Here is a 23,908-nt window from a genome sequence, read left to right as displayed (position 1 = left end):
AGTTTTGATCAATGCCTGGATCTGAGACGTTCCTCGTATGTTTTTAAAGCTCCCCATGAACACCAGAGAAGATAAATAAAGCTGTCCAGTGCAGTGAAGTGCAGCATGAGTTATCAGTCACCAGAAAAAAAGATGTTTTTCAAAAAAACATTTTCCTCCAAAGGTCGGTGTAGCTTTGATGATAGTAGATAGATGACGTGTGGTGTAGAGGTCATTGTCAGCCCATGTTTCCTTTAGGTTTTTTTTTTTTTTGAGAAATGGAATAAAACCTGTTTGGTTTAGACCAAAGAAAGCAAACTGAAGATGTGAACATAACCACACTCATTTAGAAACCCGAAATAATGGATGTTTGCTTGATGGATGTTTGTGAAAGGAGTCATTCATGTGGCTGTTTCTTTTATACTTTAAAAAGTTTAGTAGCTCATCTCCTACCAAAAGTTGAATTAACCAGTCGGTTTGGTTGACACACATCAGGACAACACTTTTTAGATTTGGGAGGTGTGCTCCAATGTTGTTCTTTGTAGGTTAGTAGAGACGTTTAAAGGTAGGATCAGCCCTATTGGGGAAAGGTAGTCGATTGTTGAGTCCCATTCCCATGTTGTCAAATAAGATAACGCGTCACACAATGCAACCGGTGGCGTTCTTGCTTCCAGGCCTGTCAAATACAGATGCTTTGGGTCAGGGCTCATAGATAGTTGATTGTTAAGTCTCAGCACGAACGCCAACTTTTGTGTCGCATGGCATCTTTGTTTGTTTCCCATTTACGTCAGTATTTGACGACCTGGGAGACCCAACAATCAACCGTCCCCCTCCATTGGGACTGACACCCACCTTCAAGCGTATGTTTGCAGAAGCCTAATTCCAGCTGAACAGAGATTGCGACAGGACTGGGTTCAACTGTGGGCTGACTGTAGTCAGACGTATAGGCTAGCAACAAGGTAAGCTAGGGGTGTAGACGCAAAGTGAGGCGAAAGCAGATTGATGTCATGAGCACTGCTGAATTCTGGAACAATTGGAGGCTTCTGGTTACCTGCGAAGCAACCGGGATATCATGATAGTCTAATTAGGAGCACCTGTGCTAGCACCTGGGCCACAAGTTTGGAGAGGGATGATGGAGGAAATGTAAAAAAAAAAAAAAAAAAACAGTCAACACATGATCTAGTGGTCAGGTCAGATCTGGTCTGGTGCTGATAAAAAGATTTTATGGACATGCTTTTAAGTGGTGTTTTGTACCTGGTACATGGTGGTTAAATTATTAGATGCAAGAGCACATGTACAAAAGCTTTGAAACTTAACACACTTCTGTCTCAACATCACAAGCTTCACAAATATATTATTTATTGCCGTGCTGTTATAGTGGACTGCATGTCATGCAGGTGTTTCATTTATCGTGTCCACCCCCTGAAGGTTGACCGTAAAGGAAAGGGTTACTAATGTACGTCTTGCTGAATTCTTTATAGGAACTTGATAGCAGCCACCTATTTTGGGCATTTACTTTGACTCATAATAGCTGTCAGGTTTTATGGCTCCATCTTCATCATTTTACAAAGATGTTTCATTGCCACATTTATTTTGCCGTCACATTATCCTACTTCTAAAGCCAACCAGTATTGACTGAGGTACCATTAAGCTGGAGTACAACCAGAGAAGCCATGTTTACGACTGCACCGTAAAGCATGCTATTTCTCATGTTAACTGCCTCTGTTTTTCGCTCTTTAGTGACACTTAAGCGCCTGCTATGTATCAATTCTGCCTTACTAGAAAAGGTTAATTCAATACTTTATTCCAGTATTTTGAATTTGTTTAAAAGCGACCCTGACCGAAAATGATAATTTAATTCCTTCAAATCTAAATATAAGTCAGTGATGTGTTAGAAAATCGTTTGATTTCTAATCCTTGACACATTTGCTTGATTAAAAAGGGTTAGATCCATTATGAGACAGAATACAAATAAGCAGAGCCAGCTGCAATGCCATTAGTTGTTGCACTTTGTTAACATAAGCCAGTCATTTCTGTAATTTCCAAAGGCTTTTCCCCACGGGGGAGTGATAACACATGAAATGATCTCGATCACGAGTCGTTATTTCTGCTTTGTAAAATCATGTTCAAATCTGTTTGACTTCCATCTCTTCAGCCTTTTCTATCACACTTGTGTCTTTTATCTTTCATTCACAAAGCCTGTACCTTTATTTCCTGCCGTAGAAATGTTCTATTTGCTCTTCAGTTCATCATCCACATAAATGTAAATTGAAAATAAGGTTTTTATTTTAAGATGCAACTGGACTGAAAAGAAATTTACTTCATCAGCAATTTATGTTTCATGTTTCAGAAAATAACTTTAAACACTGAGAACATAACCTGATTGAACGTTGGCTTTTACCTTCTGTCATTTCTTTTAATGCAATTTAAAACATAGTCTGAAGAAGGTTCCTTCATTTCATCACACTTAAAACACAGGACGCACGTACTGTTAGTCTTTAAACAACACGCACATTCATTTTAATGTTCTGAGAGTATAATTTATTTTCTAATATGCGTTTCTATCTAAAAAATCCAATGAATACTGAAAACATGTTAGCTTTGGAGAGGTATAACCTAATCAATTCTGTATAATGTTCTTGACTCTAAATGTTTTATTCAGAGGGAGAATCAGGCTAAATTCTATCAGGGGTCAGCTGGGGTTTTTAGACCAGAGGTATTTTACAGAGGTTATTGCATCACATCACATTTTAACAGTAGATTAGCAGCATTAAAGGACTATTTGACTGCATTGTAAGAAAGTACTTTTAAAGAGAAATACTGTGTCTGCAAACTTAAAGGACACTATATCATGTATAACTGAGTTTTTTTCTGGAATGTAGTAACAACCCGGCACACCGATATTACCTGGCCACTGATCCAGTAACTGGCCAGCTGTACGTGTCAGACACAAACTCCCGGAGGATCTACCGCCCAAAAACCTTAACCGGAACCAAGGATCTGCAGTCGAACGCGGAGGTGGTGGCAGGAACGGGGGAGCACTGTCTGCCCTTTGATGAGAACCACTGTGGTGATGGAGGCAAAGCACCAGAGGCCTCTCTCACTGGACCCAAAGGTATGGTTTAAAACTAATGAAGACGTTGGGCTGAAATAGAGGGGTGGAACACAGTGATGGGTTTTTCAGTCAGGAGTGGCAACTGCTAAATTTAAATTTATGTGCGCCATTGGGGTCTGTGCCAACTCCGGCCTGACTGATTTTAATGGTTGAATTTTAGTTGTGGAAGTAAAAGTAAGCCATGGCTGTCAACTTAAAAAAAACAACAGATGCTTTATAAATTAAGCTTGTGTACCGCTGCTGCCTAACAAAGAGTTGTTGTTGTTTTAACCTCCAGAAATATAATGCATAATTTATTTTGCATAATTTGATATTCCTGTAAATATCCTTTAAAATTCATACTTGGAGAGCTGTTATTTTTTTCTCACAGCTCTTATAAAGCCTCCTGCTCAAAGTTACTTCTATCCCAATTCCACTTTATTTATATGACAGACGTTATCTCATGACACTTTCCTTATATAGCAGGTCTAGACAGTACTCTTTATCATATTATTTACACAGACTCAACAATTCCACAAGTCAATACCTGCTATACACAACTAGTTATTGACATTCAAATACCACACGGCCATTTGTGGTTGGATTGCTCACTTTTTCATAAATTCTTCTGGATGAAAAGGCTAAGATGAATTGTTTTGCGCTCGCTGTTGCCCACTCTGAATGCCAACTGCAATAGCACAGCTTCGGCTGGGTGATAAAGGCTTGAGTGAAGGCAATCTGAGGGAGCGACTCTAATGATGGAGTGGGTGGAAGCCGAGACCAGAGAAGAAACAGCAGATGGCTCCATTTTTTTTTTCCCTCCCCTCAGACATTTGGTGAACTCTGCTCAAATGTGACACTTTTCATCTGTCTGTGAATCTCAGACTGTCAAATAGCCAGCTCCCAAGGATTCACCGTGGGCTCCCTCAGCTCGTCAATGTTTTAGCAGAAAGCAATCTTGTGCAGACCTAGCCACAGGTCAAACCAAAGCACTCACCTTCCAAAGAAGCTTTTAAAGACCTTATTCAAGAAGAAATAATGCCTTCAAAATTATTTGAAACATTTCATGTCCTCCAAAAAAACTAAAGAACTATCTTCAGCTGAACATACATGTTCCTGAGATCGGTGGGTCTCTTGAATTAAAACCAAATCCGGAGTGTGTTAAAACCAGCAAAATGTGGAAAATGAAAAGTAGTCTCCCTGCATGTGTGGAATGATTGAATTCCCATAGGTGCTGGTCTCTATTAAGCAGCACGGTGACACAGAGAGTGATGTGGAGGCTGGCGTGGTCCGTTAATGTATTTTCCCAGTTTGGGACAAATGGTTATTGCAACTCCACACTGGCTCGGCTGCAACTTACAACTCTGAGCTGACACTCAATCATTGAGACAATTTAGTCCATAGTCGTCACCATGGCAACTGCCTGTCTTTCACCCCTTTTATCTAAAATTGGCCGGAGCTGTCATTTCCACTCCCTCGCTCATTCATTTCACAAATGGTGTGCAGATTGTTGATGATTACTGATGTCAAAAAATCTCCCAAACTCAATCTCCCAGCCACTCATTGACACCCCCACCTCCTGAGGTCCTTTTTTTAGAGTGGAAGGTTACAAGATGTGGCAAGTGCAAATATACCACATGAATACAGCCTTTCCCACTTCTGCCTTAGAAATTATTTAATACCAGAAAAGCAGCCCATGAATTATTGACGGCTGTGCTTTTTTGCAGTGACCTGAATAATGGGAAGGCAAGCTTGACACATGTATCCATCGTGTTCTGTCCACTGAGTCATGCAAGCGGAGATGCCGCATATCTACCGTGTTTCCCTGGTATCACAAGTTGTTTTTGTTTCTCCTGCCTTTTCTCTTTCTGTTCTCCTTCTTACTGGATGTCAACAGGCATTGCAGTGGACAAGAATGGCCTGATTTATTTCATTGATGGCACTACAATCAGAAAGGTGGACCAGAACGGCATCATCTCCACTTTTCTTGGCTCCAACGACCTGACATCGGCTCGCCCCCTGACATGTGACAACAGCATGGACATCAATCAGGTGACCTATGCACACAAGTGCAAGACACTTGCCTGTGACTAAGTCACAGCACCAGCCCCCCTGCTCCTCTAGCTCTCTTTCAGTTTGCTCATTCATGACTCACCATTGACATGCAGCATTATATAACTGCATATATATTACATATGCAGTTGAAATCATTTGTTTTCATAAATGATAATCTTTTGATTGCGGGAGAGAGAAAGACATGCAGGGATTTTTCATTTTTATTATTTTATTATTAGGAATTATTTATTTTATTATTATTTACCTCACTGTCTAGGTTATTATTAACAGTTTTGTGTAAATGCATGCTGCTCTGTCTGGAACCGTCTGCAATTAAATTTAAATTCGCAAACACTGGTCTCTAGGAATTTAAATCCTGGCTGGATGTGCACCATTATATGCTTTCCACTCTGACTGCTATGTGGGAGAATACAATCAGAATGTTTTAGTCTAACTCATTTATTGTTTGATAGTATCAGATAATATTTGATAGTAGATAATTCCCACAGTTTACATTGATTTGTTTTTGAGTGGCCTTAGTGGTCCTTCAGATTGTTTCAAGGATGCACGCTTTTAAATTATTCTTGTAATATTATTTGTGATTTCAAAATTCCATTATCCTTTAATTCTGATGTTTTCTGCTTTATGATGTAAGTAATGTGCTCCCTGTCTTCGTCAAGACACTTTTAAAGATGAGAATTTTAATCTCAAAGAGGATCCTGGTTAAATAAATGTTGTATAAATATGTACATATATATATTATCTATTATAATATTTCTATCTATATATATATATATATATATATATAGACATTGGCAGATCTCATCCAGAGAATAGACAGTGAGTGACATTAGTGGAATATGCTCAGATTCCTCAAACACATTAGAAGGTGCTTGGTGTCGAAACAGAGATGAAGGAAATGTTTTTTTGCTCTCAACTTAACAAGAGCACACCATTTTCCCTAAAAGTACAGGAACAAAATATGGGTAGGAGGAGGAAGATGTGATGTAGGCAGGAAGTGGAGACATGAAGTGTTTATTGAAGAGATGAGTTTTCAGGACACGGCAGATGATATGGAAGGAAGAATAATTACTCTGTTTGGGGGCTTGTTTTGATGTGGCTAGAGCTGAATTAGTGTTTAGTGTTCCACTAGAACTCAGGATTGAGGATACTTGCACCGCACATGATAATGAAGCAGTACAGAAAACCTTTTCCTCTGCAGCATCTGATGTCGGCCTGGCTTTGTCCAACAAAATGTACCGTCTACCTGTGAATGAGGTGACATAAAAGCAGCGCCCTGTTCCTGGACAATAGCTTACAGTGTTACATTACCATAACACTCCATCCGGAGTAGAAGTGCAGCTGCCTGAGCTTAAACATTAATATCCCTCCTTATTTCGCACCTTTAGAGTTTTGAGATCCGACTAAAGATGAATAATGTAGAAAAATACAAACTAAAAAAAAGCTTTTATCATATCAAAATGGATGCGTTCAGAGCCTCCATTTCCTGCTTCTGCAGAAAATGAATTCCTAAGTGTATTGGCTGTCGAGAATGAAATTGCCGCAGGATCAAGTTCTTCCACCTCTTACATGTGTGCAACAGACATAACAGTGTTTTTTTTTTCTTCTTCTTCTTCTTCTTCTTCTTTTGGTTTGTTTTTTAACTAACCAATTTACATTTTAATTAGATTTGTGCAGATCAGCTTACAAAGAGAGAGACGGCACAAAACTACAAACAAAATACTTCAGACGTAGAAAGGAAGGACCGCACTAGTCCAAAACAAATGACCCTGACAGCAGATATTTCTTGAGAGGTTAGAAAAATAACAGAAATGTATCAACGGAAAATAGGGAGGAACTAGGGAGGGAAATGAAAGGTGTGGTTATTTGGCAGCAAAAGAAAATTCTAAATGTAAACAAAAGAAAAAGCATTATGTGTTTGTGTGTGTGTGTGTGTGTGTGTGTGTGTGTGTGCGGGGGGGATCGGTGGGTGGGTGGTGAACATGAAGGGGTAAAAAGATAAGAGTACATAAAGACAAAGGATTAAGCTTGGCACTTTTTGCTAATTAACCAAGTCGTTTGGTTTGAGCCAATGAAGACATGGTTTTTGGCGAGACTGTATGATCCTCAGGCATCCCAGCTAGAGAATTGGCTCAGTGCAGTTTAACTAGTGGCAGCCTTAAAGGCAGTTTGTTTTATTATTCATCACCCTGTGGAAAAATCGTTTTTGACAGTTTTAATGACACAGTTATGTATTTGAAGGCCAAGCCAGTCATTTGTGCTGCTACAAGAAGGTTTTTCTTCACTGACACATTTGTGACAGGCTGACTGACAAGCACACTGTAATGGTTTGCCAGGGTTAAAGCTTCGGATTGCAGTATCAGTTTTTTTTTCCTTAAGATGTGGTTAATACTTGCTATCGTTTTTTTGTTTTTTTTTCTCCATGTGTGAAATATTTTTAACTTAATTTGATACACTTAATTGATCACTCGACGGGTAGCTCCTCTCTCAGGTTACAGCACCAGTCAGAGCAGCGCAAAATGGTTGCAGGAAGGTATGAAGTGCACGCTCAGGGTTATTTTGGCAGCTATACTATAGTCACACAGGGGATAAATCCCTGACACTTCACTTAGTCTAAAATCTCAGTAGCAGTGTGGAAAAACTTAAATGTTTAGAAGGCAGAGAGAACATAATGGAAAATGATCTTTACAGTCACTGTGGCCAGAATTATCCTTTAAATGCATGTATCAGCAGTGCCAGCACAGGATGATAAGAACTAATCTTATGCCCCTGAGGTAGAAGAAATATTATTTATTTTTTCCTTCTGGTCCATTGAAATAATATATTTTAAGTTAGACAAAGTAGCATAATGGAAAAAGAGACTACCCTCTAACTAAAATGTCACAGGATTCCCACCCCAGCCAATGTCTTAATCATCAACTCAGTGTGTTTTACCTACAGAGAAAGACTGATAAAAGTTAATCTTCTGTGAGGAAATACGTTGTCTGAGGCTAGTAAAATGGGATAGTTTGAAAGAGCAGGACTTACAGCTTAAACACAGTGTTTTATTTTAGACATCAGCACGTACATGGCCATACTGAAGATTTCTTCATTCAAGTCAGGTAGTCATAATGCCATACTTTATCACTTCATTGTTTTGTTTTTTTTGTTTATTTTATGCTTGCTGATTTTAATCTCACAGTGAACATTTGGAAGTTGCTTTATTGTTCATGAGCTGGGCTTATCCTTGAGTCGCTAATCAAAAAGGGCATTCATTTAAATCTCTTATGCCTGATGATCACTTTGAGCACGTAGTGATTATCTTTTATTTCAGTCGTATAGTAGTTTTATTTTAGGAAAAATAACAAAGAGCAGACAATAATCTGTGATTTCCTGCTTTTCAGGTGATTCTGGAGTGGCCCACGGACCTAGCCGTTAGCCCCATGGACAACTCTCTGTTTGTGCTGGACAACAATATTGTGCTGCGCATCACAGAGAATGGTCAAGTGAGCATTGCAGCTGGCCGACCTATTCACTGCCCATTGGCTGGACTGGAGCGTGGTGTGGCTGGTGGTCAAAGGGCACAGTTAACCCCTCTAGAATCTGCTGTTTCTATTACCATATCTTACCATGGGGCCATCTACATAGCAGAGACAGATGAGAGAAAAATGAGCAGGATCCGAAAGGTATCTGTGGATGGTGAGATAACTCATTTGGCCGGGGCTCCCTCCGACTGCGATTGCAAGAATGATGCCAACTGCGACTGTTACCAGACAGGGGACGGTTATGCCAAAGACGCGAGGCTCAATGCTCCATCTTCTTTAGTGGCAGCCCCAGATGGAACACTCTATGTGGCAGACCTGGGCAACATCCGCATCCGGGCTATCTCTAGAAATGGGCCAACTTTGACTTCCAGTGTCGGTACATATGAGGTGGCTTCCCCCGATGCACAGGAGCTGTATATGTTCGATAGCAACGGCACCCATCAACACACTGCAAGCCTGCTCACTGGCGACTTGAAGTATACTTTCAGCTACAGCACGGAGAATGACATCACAGCCGTCACTGACAGCAGCGGCAACACTCTGAGAATCCGCAGAGATCCTAACCGCACGCCGGTGCGTATCGTCGCCCCTGACAACCAGGTGATCTGGCTGACCATGAGCACCAACGGTGGACTGAAAACACTCACAGCGCAGGGCCAGGAGCTGGTGCTTCTTACTTACCATGGTAACAACGGCCTGCTGGCTACAAAGACATCCGAGATTGGCTGGACAACTTTCTACGAGTGAGTATAATGGAGATTGGCAAGTGATGTCAAGACTTCTTCAGAATTAACTTGCCAAAGTCAGACAGATTTAGGTTAGCATTTCATTTAGACCTTCCCCATCTGGAACGTGCCAGTGGTACAAATTAAAACACACATCCTACTTTGTGCATACTAATACAAACATTTGAAAATAAATACACTTTATATTCTTGTAGATAATGCGTTAGTGAAAAAGCACTCCCTGCTTCTCATAGACCAGGAAACAGCCTTGCAGTTAAAGGACAATACTAATATTCATAAACCTTATTTCTAAAATTCTAAACTAAAAAACCTTCACGAGGTACAGAGACAAAAATGTGTGTTTTTTTTTTTTTTTTTTTATGTGTGTAATCCTGTGTGTGCTTGTCTCACAGCTCAGTTTACTCTATAATTGGTAACTGTACTCACCTGCAGAATGCTTTAGGGTGCACATTTAATTGAAACCTAATTATAAAAGTTGCCTCAGATCTGTAAAATAACCTAGTTATACTATAATAACTCGATATCCATACGTATGGATGGAAAGAAGTATGCTTCTTTTCCCTAAACCATCGTGTGTTCAAAAATGTAGCATAAACATAAGAGGTGCAGACAGTACACTACAGTAGGATGTATTTTTTTAACATCAGAATCACTTTTATTGGCCGGGTATGTGTACACACACAGGGAATTTGACATGCATCCTTTGAAAAAAGCAAAGTTGAACAAAATGACCAACACATGATCATATTTTTATAATAATAAGCCCCCTGGACACTCTATAATAACGACACTTTTATTTTTGTAGCGTGACCTCACCGTGATTGAATTTGTCTCCCTTGTGTAATTCGCTGTCATGTCACATTATGCCATAAATGATATCCTGGCTATAACTAAAAAAGCAAAGCGTTCAGTTCAGATTATAATGACACATCAATCATCCGAATAATTGAATCCATTCAGATAAAATTCATATAAAACGAATAGCTGGTGAGATGTGTCATTCTACCATATCAAATATTGGGATTGTGTCTTGGGTTGACACCGACATGCTCTGTAAATTGAACATATAAAAGAAAAAAAAGAGAAAAATGTGACATTTTAATTACACTAAAGTTGACGGTCTTACTCAACATGTATAAAAGATCTGATAATTGGATGTACGGTGGCATTGGGGGCTCTCATACATATCAATGATTCGTCATTTGATGTTCTTTGTGTCAAACAGCTATGACAGTGAAGGACGGCTAATGAATGTGACGTTCCCCACTGGAATGGTGAATAACTTGTACACAGACATATACAGCGCTCTGACCGTGGACATTGAGAGCTCCATGACAGAAGAAGAAATTAGTATCACCACAAACACCTCAACCATCCGTGCCTTCTACAGTCTGGCACAGGGTAAGGTCGCAGCACTCATCTTCCCGACTCATGGAGCTATTTTGTAAGCCATTATTTGTCATTGTTTCAGGGGTCACCGGGGCAATGTTGAGTAAGCTTAAGTCGTGTATCATTACAGCTCAGAGGGTCTGACAGACGACAGTGTAAATGATTACTCTCTCAGTGTGCAGAGTTTGCCATGTCAGGAAGACGCATCAACCTTGTATCTAAATGGTTTCTACTCTCTGCCAGTGCCAGATGGTCCAGTTTATTTCAGCACATCATTCATAGACACTCTATTTGTGTGCAAACAGTCAAATCTGAAATACTAAGAACTTAAAGTACAAGGTTCAACCCATGCTTACCTCAGGGTGTTATCAATAACTTAATTCTTAATTCCTGTGCATAATTATCCATTCCTCTTTCATAAGTTGCACTTTTTGCTTACTATCAACAGACCAATGTAGAAGTAGCTATCAAGTGGGCTTTGACAACTCGCTGAGGATTACCTATGCCAACGGGATGGACACCCACTACCAGACAGAGCCCCACATCCTGGCAGGCGCTGCCAATCCAACTGTAGCCAGACGCAACATGAGCTTGCCAGGGGAGAGTGGGCAAAACTTGGTTGAGTGGCGCTTCCGCAAAGAACAAGCCAGAGGGAAAGTTATTGTGTTTGGACGCAAACTTAGGGTAGGTTTGATTTTTTTGTTTTTTTCCTCTCTCTTCCTTGTGGCACATGCAAATGATCAGCGTCCCATGCATACAAAAGTGGGTATTTAGTGTGGGCTTGTTTACTTTAGTGGGAGATAGACTCTGGCAGTGATACTATTAGGAACAGATGTCAATTGTACAAGAGCAAAAATTTTATCAAACTATCCAAAAGATTATAGCTGTTATTATATCTGTAATCGTGTCACTGTCCTTGTAACCTAACAAAAACATTTCTGCAATTCTATTTTCCACCGGATCTAGAGACACATCAACATCAGTATTCCAGCACTGTACTGAATTTCATCCCTTCTTAATCCTCCTTAGAATCAGACGCTCAGATTTATGATTTACAGTACTTCATGAACTTAACTTGGGTGGTTACTTTGCCTCTGAGTAATTTTTGTCTCCACTAAATTTAGGAGGTTGTGATTTAAGTGTACCTGAACAACCGCCAGAGTGTCTCTCAGTTTAATGAGCCCCGTGAAGTGGGTGTTAATCTCTGTGACAACTGTATTGAAAATCATTGTGAATACAGTTTTTAAAGCGCCATCCAGAAAAAAAGTGCTTATATCAAAACCAGGAATTTCTCCTTGATATTGCCCTAATGTACATCGGTTGTATCGTTTTTGAAGCGTTGTATAACTGTTATATATTATTATCACTAGCTGTACCAGTAGTTGTCATTGTCGTCTAACACGTTCTTAAATCAAATCTTCCCCCACAGGTGAATGGACGGAACATTCTTTCCGTTGATTATGATCGCACCCTGAGGACAGAGAAGATTTATGATGACCACAGGAAGTTCCTCTTAAAGATTATATACGACACAGCAGGCCACCCTGTGCTCTGGGTGCCCAGCAGTAAGCTACTGCCGGTTAATGTGAGTCGCACTAGCAGCGGGCAAATCAGTGCCCTGCAGAGAGGTCCCACCACTGAGAGACTTGAGTATGATAGCCAAGGCCGCCTCGTTTCCAGGGTGTTTGCTGATGGGAAGATATGGAGTTATACCTACCTGGAGCAGGTGAGAAAATGATATAACCAGAGGAAGCAATATGTAAGATATACTGTAGAGAAGGTTAGTCATTATTGCTACGGGATGGATAAAGACCCTGACATGTAGCAGAGGTCACCCAGAAGAGGCTTATTTTACAATAATTACCTGCTCATTGTACATTATTCTGCATCTTACAGAGGTACTTAGTAAACAAAGTAACTATTTTACACTAACTGTAGGCCTATGAGCATAATGTACAGGCTTTGATATGAAAATGTTTAAAAAAAGAAAACTGTACCTCACCTTCAACACAGTATTTGAAATTCAGGGGTACAGTAATAGTGGACGTCAGACATGTAATGTAACCTCCATCCATGTGGTGCAGAATGGTTTAACAGAAGAGCTGACCATCAGCACTGTAGTACTGTAGCATAGCAGTATCCTAATCTCCTCTCACTGAACTGACACAAAAGGCATTGGCAGCAGCATATGCAAGTCTTTAAATCACTGCGTGTAAAGCCTGAAGACTAACTGTGTTATGTACTGTCTGTTTAGTGTTGTTCTGACGCTGCGTGTGTTTTTCTAATTGTGCCCTCCCAAGGAACTAAAGATGTAAATTAGCACAGTCTGTCAAATGGTAACATTTATGTTTAATATTGTTCATGGTATCTTTAAAAAGAAGTAGCTGAAACTTACAAATCCTGGCCACCTGACACTTAACTACTGTTTCCATTGTTTGTTTTTTTTTGTGTCTCTAGTCAGCCAGAGGGGTGTACAAATTGAAAGGCTGAGTAAATACAGGGACAACACACTGAGCTATTGGCAGGCTGTGATTATATGAAATCCTGCAAGAGCACAATTTCCACGTATTTAATAACTATATTTACTCAGTTGTTAAATATGTCCTCCATTCTGACCACGACTAAAAGTATGCAAATGTTCTGGGGGAATAGTTATGCGATTTGCCCAGTCTTTTAATGGTTCAGGTAGTCTTCTAAATAGCCTAAATAATGTCCTTGCAGAGTGGCTGGCACACATACTGTAGTACAAATAAATAAAAACCTGAAGGAATCCACTAAATAACACTCAGAAATGATCAAAACTGACAGGTCTCTGATCTTTGCGTTCTGCTGTTACATCATGTCAAACAGCAAATCATTCATACACTGTATCACTATCCAGCTCTTCCACAAAAATGTCCTTTAGTTGTTTGTAGAGTGTATTTAAGATTGCACTGAGATGCTCAGCTGCAAAAAAACAAAAACAAAAAAAAAAACATGCAGAGATTTCCTCAGCCACTCCTGGCTGCATCCTTTCATTGCGTGACCTGGAGAAGCCATGTCAACACTCTGACATAAGGAATACAGAGAGCTCAGGGACCACAGGGAACCTCTGTGTAGCAACGGATGAATGGACTTGACATTTTAACAGAAAGGGTGGTAACCGTTAGAAGACAGACCACACTCCAAACTGCATATATTTTAAATTAAATTAAACTGGTTTCTTTTAGATACACATGTCTGAAAGAACATCCTCCACGACAGCGTTCTCAGTAAATGTTCTTCACAGAAACGCTATGTAGTATTTAACATCAATATGTCATTTTCAAGGTACTTGTGATAAACTAACACTATATATTCTGCATTAACAGATTAGAAAACTGGTAGCTGCTGTCTCACGGTGTTAACAGTGAGAGATAACACTACCTAGTGCATTTTTCATATACCCTCTCTAAATTTTTTTGCTCACTCTGCCTGCACTCAACCCGCCTGTCATTACACATATATTATGTATACATATTATACAACTCAAGAAAACACTTGCTATTTTTCTCTTTTCCCTCTAGTCCATGGTTCTCCTGCTCCACAGTCAACGGCAGTACATATTTGATTTCGACTCTCTGGACCGACTTTCTGCTGTCACAATGCCAAGCGTGGCCCGCTACACAATGCAGACCATCCGTTCAGTGGGCTACTACAGGAACCTTTATCATCCCCCAGAGAGCAACGCCTCAGTGGCTGTGGACTACAGCGAAGATGGCCTCCTACTGAGAATAGCGCACTTGGGCACGGGCCGTAGGGTCCTGTACAGGTACCGCAGGCAGAACAAGCTGGCAGAGATCCTGTATGACAGCACAAGGGTCAGCTTCACGTATGACGAGACGGCAGGCGTGCTGAAGACTGTCAACCTGCAGAACGAAGGTTTCATCTGCTCCATCCGTTATCGCCAAGTAGGTCCCCTGGTGGACCGGCAGATTTTCCGCTTCAGTGAGGATGGCATGGTCAATGCACGCTTTGATTACACCTATGACAGCAGCCTACGTGTCACCAGCGTGCAAGGTGTCATCAACGAAACACCACTACCCATCGATCTATACCAGTTTGATGACATCTCAGGAAAGATCGAACAATTTGGGAAGTTTGGGGTCATCTACTATGATATAAATCAGATCATATCCACTGCAGTCATGACCTACACCAAGCACTTTGATGCGCATGGGCGCATCAAGGAGATCCAGTATGAGATATTCCGCTCACTCATGTACTGGATCACTTTCCAGTATGACGATGTAGGCCGAGTCATCAAGCGAGAGATAAAGATTGGCCCCTTTGCCAACACCACCAAGTACGGCTATGAGTATGATGTTGATGGCCAACTCCAGACTGTGTACCTGAACGAAAAGGTGATGTGGCGCTATACGTATGACCTGAATGGAAATCTGCACCTGCTGAACGCGGGGAACAGTGCCAGACTTCTTCCTTTGCGCTATGACTTGAGAGACCGCATCACCCGCCTTGGAGATATCCAATACAGAATGGATGAAGATGGATTCCTTCGTCAAAGAGGAGCAGAGATCTTTGAGTACAACTCCAAAGGACTCTTGGTGCGGGTCTACAGCAAGAGCAGCGGCTGGACGATTCAGTATCGCTATGATGGACTTGGCCGCAGAGTATCCACCAAGACAAGCTTGGGCCAGCACCTGCAATATTTCTACGCAGACCTGAGCTACCCAGCCAGGATTACGCATGTGTACAACCACTCCAGTTCAGAGATCACCTCGCTCTACTATGACCTCCAAGGCCACCTGTTCGCTATGGAGATCAGCAGCGGGGAGGAGTTCTACATCGCCTGCGATAACACCGGCACACCTCTGGCCGTCTTCACCAGCAACGGCCTCCTGGTCAAACAGCTCCAGTATACAGCGTATGGTGAGATCTACTTCGACTCAAACCCAGACTTCCAGCTTGTGCTTGGATTTCACGGGGGACTGTATGATCCCTTGACCAAACTGCTGCACTTTGGGGAGCAGGATTATGACATAATGTCTGGAAGGTGGACTGTACCAGATGTCTCCACTTGGAAAAACGTTGGCAAAGAACCAGCTCCTTTTAATTTATACATGTTCAGAAATAACAACCCTATCAGCAAAGTCCATGAAGTGAGAGAATATGTCGCAGGTAAGAGATATTTTATTTGAGAGTTTCAAAGTGGAATTATATCAAATTATTTTCATTATCGATTTTACTGCAGATGAATTTCTCCATGACTCATTTAAATTGCCAGAAAATAGTGAAGGATTTCCATTATAATATATTACCATGAATAATATATTTAATCTTTATCCTTCTTGATTTGATCTTTTATATTTATGTATTTTATTTAAGTTTGTTTATGTTAGAATAATTTACATTTACATTCTCTCAGTGAGAAGTGTTCACTGTTAGAGAAATTGTTAAAACCTGAAAAAGAAATATAAGATTTATTGATAAAAATGTGTGCTGTGGCACGATGGTAACTTACTGTTAATTGAATTTATCTTGCACAGATGTGAACAGCTGGCTTGTAACCTTTGGCTTTCATCTTCACAACACCATTCCTGGATTTCCAGTCCCCAAGTTTGATTTAAGCATGCCATCCTATGAGCTGAGGAAGAGTCAGCGCTGGGATGATCTACCGGTGGGTAGAATTAATATCTCTCATGCATATTAAACAAAAATCAAACTGAACAGGGAAAAAAGCAACTATTATATTCCTCCAGCCAACCTCTAGACAATAATTTGAAAGTGTACGGAATCAGACAGATGACGAAAAAATTACTTTGTTTTCTATTGTTTTCCTTTCATGTCAGTATTTTGAAGCTGCAATCTCTTAATTGGATTGCTATGTATTTCATAGAATATCAATTTTAATTGGCCCATATTTGCATAATAATATCCATAATAAGCAACAGTGTGTACTTTCCTCTGTCTTGTTGTTTGAGTTGTCTAACTTTATAGGTAATATTTAGGTGTTGCACAATGTTTTGGAGCTATTCATGATTCTTTGGTCTAAAGACCTTAATACAAAAAGTGTTGCTGTAAAATTGTCATGGGGGATTTATCTACTTTTGGCTTGAGAACAAAGCTTGAAAACACCATTATCTTGGACAGAGATAAAAAAATTCTGAAGCAGAGCAGTAGCTTCTAAATGGCCTGGAGAGTCAGATTCTGCCATGTTCAGACGTTAACGTTTCACTGCACTTTTCCTACAGTCTATCTCTGGGGTCCAGCAGGAAGTTACCAGACAAGCGCACTCTCTCTTGTCATTCGAGCGACTGCCAGAGGTCCATCTCAGTCGAGGTCGCAGAGGTGAAAAGTCTTGGCTGTGGTTCTCAGCGGCAATGTCTCCCATCGGAAGAGCCGTTATGTTTGCTATCTACAAGGGCAGCGTTCACACTCACACACTCAACGTGGCCAGTGAAGACTGTATCAAGGTTGCAACAATTCTCAACAATGCTTTCTATTTGGAGGACCTTCACTTTACTATAGAAGGGCGGGACACACACTACTTTGTCAAGCCAGGCCTTCCAGATGCCGACCTTGCTGCATTGCACCTCACTAGTGGGCACAAGACTCTGGAGAATGGTGTCAATGTGACTGTTTCCCAGTCCACCACAGTCATGGATAGTCGAACTCGGCGTTTTGCAGATGTGGAGATTCGTGCTGGCGCTCTGGCTCTTCATATTCGCTATGGATCCACTGTGGACGAGGAGAAAGCACGGGTTGTTGAGCTCGCTCGTCAACGCGCCCTTGCGGGTGCGTGGGCAAGGGAACAGCAGCGAGTGCGAGATGGTGAGGAGGGAGTCCGCCCTTGGACAGAGGGTGAGAAGAGGCAGCTTCTGAGTAGTGGAAAAGTTTTGGGGTACGACGGGTACTATGTGCTCTCCATTGAGCAGTACCCAGAATTAGCAGACAGCTCTAATAACATCCACTTTCTTCGGCAAAGTGAAATTGGGAAAAGGTAACAATACGAGGTGCATTTTCTGCCAAAGAGACTTCGTTTTGGTAGAGACACACTAGCAGACAAAATGAAAAGCAACTGTGATCAAAGGTTGCTGTTATGTACCCTGAGTGTTGTGTTTTGTATAAAAAAAAAGGAAAAAAAGAAAAAAGAAGAAAGAAAGGAAAGAAAAGAAAAATACAAGGGGTCAAAGCAATGCTGTGCATTGTGGCCAAGGGACTACAGAGCAAATGTATAACTACACCAAGCCTTAACATGGCAATTACAGGTCAGTTCCTCTGTTGCACAAGCCTTTTGGACTCTGGACTCTGAAGCAGAGGAACAGTGGTGTCTTTGGGGAAACAGTCAGCTAATTTAGGTGTTTTTATTTTTTTGTTTTCATTGGAAAGAAAAAAACATCCGGCTCAACAGAACGTACTAGAAGAGCAAAGGAAATGTTTACATTATGCATATCTGCACTTCTCTAGAAGTACGGGGGCTCCAGGAGTTCACACTCTTGGAGCGAGCAGTGTCCTTGAGCAAACGTTTGTTTTTGAAATCAGAGACTTCTGACGTTAGAGATACCCTCACCAAACAACCACTATGTATACCAGATTTCAGCACTGTAAACATGAAAAAAAACATCAAAATGTCTTATTCTCTTCAAGACGTTTTTAAACAGAAAAAAAAAGAAACTGTTTCCATGTTTAAATACCCAATATACATTGTCGGAAAAAAAGAAGAAAAAAAAGACAGTAAAGGTATGAAGAACTCTGTTGGCAGGGGGGAAAGGCACACAAGTGTCTTGGATAGCACAGGGACACCATGTTTTGTAAATTATGCAAGAGTTTTATGTCGTTTTTTTTAAAGAAACTGAGTAAATGTCTGTACTAGTCATATTAACAGTAATTTATGTTGTGTTTATACATGACGAATAAAGTCCAGCTGAGTTTGATTTTTTTTTCCGTTAATTTTCAGACATGCTTTTTTTTCGTTTTACTTTCCTCAAAATATGGTTAATGTGGGGCTTTCTTCACAATGCTCTGTTTAAGTAATTAACAGAAACCTGTGCATGTAGTGACAAGTATTTACAAGTGGTGATGTATCTATAACATGCAGTCAGCTATTATTTCCACTAAATTTAATGTTTATTGGGCATAATGCCTTTTGACCTGGCTTCCTGTCCAATGAATATTTCATCAACACAAATATTTCATGAACCCATCTCACATAAACAAGGTTACAGTGGATCCAAATATAGATCACGTCCATGTTCTCGGTAGGTATAAATTTTTTTGAATGTGAACTGCACTCATGGATTAAAATGATATTGGGGTTCTTTTTTGGTGTGTTGTTTTTTTAACAATTGGACAAAGTTCTGCTTTTTTTTTTTTGTGTTGTCCGCTCAAAAAAAAAAAATCAAGTGTTCACTTTTAAAATGAATGTGAGAAGTGAGAATTTGTGATATTAACACAGACTTTCATTTGAATTTCATCACCAATGCGTCAAATCTTTCCAAACAGTTATGCATGCGTGGCCTCGGTATTTCAAGAACGTGCATTAATGATTGAAAATACAAAGCCAACGATGACAAATGCAGCATTAATTTTAATTTGGTGGCTTGAAGCTGTTCTCAACTAAAGTGTGTTAATTGTAGCTGAAGACATTTTAAGTGCAACTAACCTGCAGTGTAGACAGTTGTCTGAAAGCAATCTACTCAGCGTCATAATCAAAAAGGATATTCAGTGTGAACAGTTGATAGCTCAATTGTTAAAATTACATTTGGGTTGTAATTGCCCTTCCAGCACGCGTGATGAGTGTTGTTCAAAGCACAGAGGAATTTTGATGATGGAATGCATAATTCTGGAAAACAACCTCTTCATATGAAAGTCATTTCTGTTCCATGGGGGACTTCAAACGGCATTTCAAACCAAATGTGGGTAGAATATTCTTTGTTCAAAGGTTGTTTTATGCTGTTGTTTTTTGACCTCCTCTGCTTCTCTGGCATCTCTGATTCTTTATATGGTTTTAGAAATTTAAAAAATGTTTCATGACATATAGAGCTCAACAAAGCTATATCTCTCTGAATGTTGCCCAGTGCAAAATCCGCCTTCAAAGTTCTCATCAGACTCCCTTAGGGAAATAACAGTACACCCTCCCAACTTCCCAACGATCCGATCATAAAAAGTCTAAAGTTCCCCTGTGAGTCTATTGTTCCTTCACACTGAAATTACAATTAACTTAAATGAACCCTCATTTGTTCTATGCATACAAAGATTTTCAAACCCCACCAAAAACCCTGCTAAAAAATCTTCAATACAAACTCAGCTCTGTCAAACACAAAGCATTCAAATCTAATATTCTCTTAAAAGTCCTCTGATGCTCCCTAGTGGTACAAAGTGCATAGTTCAGAAAGTCATCCAGTTTACTGTTTATCTACATATCATGTAGCTGCATACTTATTAGAACAGAAGCCACTGCTGTTCTTAAAGGTAGGTCAGAAATTCAAGTGATCAGTATGCCAGATGTTGGGCTGGAAAAGGAAGACCAAAATTACTTCTGGATACTTCAGGTTAATTTAAAGAGACATCAAATGGAATAGATAAACTGGTAATATTGAAATGAAGCGCAGCACTGCAGTATCACACTGTGACCACAGTTGGCTCTGCCTAAGCAACAGTGCGGCATAGCACTACGCGGCATAACTAGGCCTACTTCAAAGGCTTATATAAAAGAGATGGCACGACTTTGCAAGAACATCAAAGACCCAAAGCATCATGCAATAACCACATCAGAGAAATGGAGAGAAAAAAAAATGTTTCAGAATTCAGCTGAGCCTCGTATTATGCACAGAGGACAAAGGTAGCCACATGGAATCACGCTACCACACATGAAATGGGTTTGCAGTTCATCTTGGAGGCACAATCAAACTTCGTGGCACCGATGAACAAGTTATACATCATACACGAGGCTTGAGTTTGACATAGTAAAACTTGAATTAAATTAAATTTTACGTTTTTTTTTCTACTTTTAGGTGGCACAATGGCCGTGCATTAAAATGGTTGTTACGGCAGTGAAGCTATAACTGTTGCAGCAATCGCAGATTCAAACCATGTGGTCATTCAAGAAACAAGCTTGGACTGGAGTTGGGAATTGTTGAGAGTAAGAATTTGAAAACATTTAAATAATAAATGTTAATTAATTAATAAATTAATTGTATAAGTCACTGTAATGTTTTATAATATTCCAATGAAGTAGGTTAAAAGTTACTCTACGACATAATGACTTCAAACATAACAGCTGATTTTCTGTTGTCTATTCTTGCCTACAATAAAAATATATTGCAACCTACTAAATGCAATAAAAAGTATTCAATAAATGCAAAAGTTATGTTCAAAATTATGGAAGAGAAAAGTTAAAGTGTTTCCACAGTAAAGCAAGAACGGTAGTAGAAGTAGTAGTAGTAGTAAGCAAACTGATTATAACTAATATCTGCCAATAATATTTAAACATCAGAATATTGAAACATGTTTATATAAACATCTAGTTGTCTAACTATCACTAGAAGATTGGGTTTGTTGTAGTTCGCTCAGATTCAGTTGAGATGATGCAGAGCTGAGAAAAAGAAAAGCTTTAGTAATTTAAGGTGAATATACAGTTATAATACAGCCATCGGTAATGTGATATTGGAAATGTGCGATCAAGTGCATCAACCATGCTGATTAGATAATTATGAACACATGGAATAGTCAACAGATTGAGCGCTCTAATGAGCTTCTAGTAAATAAAATAACAGTGTGTAGCTGATTACTTCTCCAAGGGCATCACACATTTTTAATCTGAACTGACATTCCCTTCTTCTTATGCTTCTTCTTTAATAGTCCTCTCAGCGTTGACGTCCCTCCATGACATTTACCAGACCTGACTCGTCTGGCAAACAGTCATAATAGATTCTCGCATGCACACAAGGTGAAACTTTTCATTATTGCTCTTACTCACCTTCAGCTGACAACTGGCAGACACAAACTCAACAGGACCTGTAGATGCAGATTCAATTTGAGGTATGTGACAGAAAACTCGAATTCCATCTCAAAAGTATTTCTTTGCAGGATTTCAAAATATATACAGTATGAATTTAACTCTGGGTGAGTTACAGCCAGGATTATACAGGAGGAAAAAAGCATTTCTCAGACTCAAATGATGGCGGATAAAAATCAACCTTTTTTTTTCATGTTTTCTTTTAATCCATTTTTTTTATTATTCCTGAATCAAAATAATTCAGATTCAATTGCTTCATTTTTGTTCATGCTTATTGGACGAGCTAAAAAGAAGTCACTGTTTTTTTCCAGCAGGTGGCAAAAAGCATTTGTTGCATAAATATGAGTATTACATGACATCATATCCATGTCACAAAAAACTAAGCAGACACGAGAAAGCAAAAATCCGTTGGACAGCCTGAGACATGATCCTCCTCACGTTTGAAGTCAAATGCGTGGAAACATTTTGGATTTCACACATTTAGCATTTTCATATGCAGCATTATAATGATGCTAAAGCTCAGTTGACACAATATGGCAGACCAAACACTGGCTCTCGATGAAGCCTTTCATGTTTTTCGTGTGCTTTGCAGCCACTGTAATTTTTCTTCTCACATTTGGAATGGGAGAGTGAGTGGAGGGGGTTGCAATCCGCAACTACAAGTCCATAAAATCCACATGCGATTTCTAAAAGCATAAACAAATCGATCACAATTACATTTATTCCATCCAAACACATTTGGTTAGAAAGGTAAAAGCTTTGAAAGGATTTGATTGGACTCAAACAAATCAAGCACCCAGATTCGTGACCTTGTAATTCATTTGTTAACTTCTGCCTTCTATACAAACCATTACAGTGCGTTTATCGGAAAGAAAAATAAAAACACTTTCTGTTGTGAGGGTTCTGTACTTGCAGGTGCCAAAATGCAGAAAGAAAGTACTGAGATTTTCTCCAAACACAAGAATAAAGTTTGAACCACAGACGTCAGGGAGAGATAACGAGCTTTGTTTTCTTGTGATCACGACGTAATGAGCTTTGCTCTGAGCGATGACACTACATTTGTTTTCTTGTGGACACACAATAACAGCCTTGTCTTGTTAGATGTTCATTACATAAAACATGCTGATATGGTAATCACGTAGAAGCAGCAGACATACTGTACAGTGACAACTTATACTGCCACTCACTTTGTATGTATTTAAGTATTAAAGCCTTCGACTGCTACAAGCAACAACCAAATACCCCTGCAGCACTGTAATGTGTCAACATGATAGTGCTGGTGCTTCATTTACTGACCGAATTGCATAAGTTAGTGTGGTGTACAACACATAATACAACATGTTATATAGCAGTAATAGTTCAAAAACATATTCTTTGATTGGAACTGTTATCTGAGCCTTACAACAGTGGTCTAATGGTCCAATTATCACTAGATGATTAGAAGTCATGTTGAGATCATAATAATTGTTCAAAAACAGAATTATTACAGTATGTAATCATTTCCTTTGTAATAAAAATAATTGCTAATAGGGTGGGTCGAAGCAGAAAGCAAAAACATCTCCACAATTTTCATTTTTGTATTCTCAAGCTGTCATTTTAAGAGCTGCAACACAAATGAACGCAATGTATTTAACACTAAAGTGTCCAAAAAGAGCAAAAACTGGAGAAAATCAGCAGAATATGTTAATAGTAAGATCTGCTGACATTACTTTGACCTGCTAAAAGAAAAGTATAAGTTAGTCTGGAGCAATAATTACACAATCTTCATTAGTTGAACATATTTGATCATGCTGTAATCACTTATCCTCATCAGGGCTGGGCCAATCCCAGCTGGCTTAGGGCAAGACAAGTGGGCAGTTAATCACAGGGCACACAGGAACAAACAACCGTTCTCGCTCACATTGACACCTACGGCCAATCTAACCGTTAAATGCATGGCTTTGGACTGAGGGAGGAAACCGGAGAGAAACCACGGGGACACGGGGAGAACATGCAAACTTCAAACTCCACACTGAGGTTTGATCTAGCTGTGAGGCATCGGTGCTGACCTCTGCACCACCTGAATATATTTGCTGTTTCTGTTCATTTGATTATTATAGAAGAC

At 39.8% G+C, this 23,908-nt stretch overlaps 1 protein-coding gene across 3 annotated transcripts in view; it reads left to right on the top strand.

The window, feature by feature from the left end:
* Positions 1-19,096, top strand: part of si:dkey-237h12.3 (teneurin-3) — a 176,310-nt gene extending 157,214 nt beyond the window's left edge. For all 3 annotated transcript variants that reach the window (XM_027279740.1, XM_027279748.1, XM_019256312.2), the window contains 9 exons: positions 2,862-3,094; positions 4,971-5,125; positions 8,533-9,416; positions 10,645-10,820; positions 11,257-11,492; positions 12,238-12,534; positions 14,354-15,965; positions 16,334-16,464; positions 17,039-19,096. In XM_027279740.1, the coding sequence (XP_027135541.1) occupies positions 2,862-3,094; positions 4,971-5,125; positions 8,533-9,416; positions 10,645-10,820; positions 11,257-11,492; positions 12,238-12,534; positions 14,354-15,965; positions 16,334-16,464; positions 17,039-17,791 (4,477 nt within the window). In that variant the 3' untranslated portion in view covers positions 17,792-19,096. The remainder of the gene's footprint in view (positions 1-2,861; positions 3,095-4,970; positions 5,126-8,532; positions 9,417-10,644; positions 10,821-11,256; positions 11,493-12,237; positions 12,535-14,353; positions 15,966-16,333; positions 16,465-17,038) is intronic.
* Positions 19,097-23,908: the final 4,812 nt, after the last annotated feature.

This window comes from Larimichthys crocea, chromosome I (genome assembly GCF_000972845.2).
Source record: "Larimichthys crocea isolate SSNF chromosome I, L_crocea_2.0, whole genome shotgun sequence".
NCBI lineage: Eukaryota > Metazoa > Chordata > Actinopteri > Sciaenidae > Larimichthys > Larimichthys crocea.
Note: the sequence above shows the minus strand (reverse complement) of the source record. Positions and strands in the feature narration are given on the sequence as shown.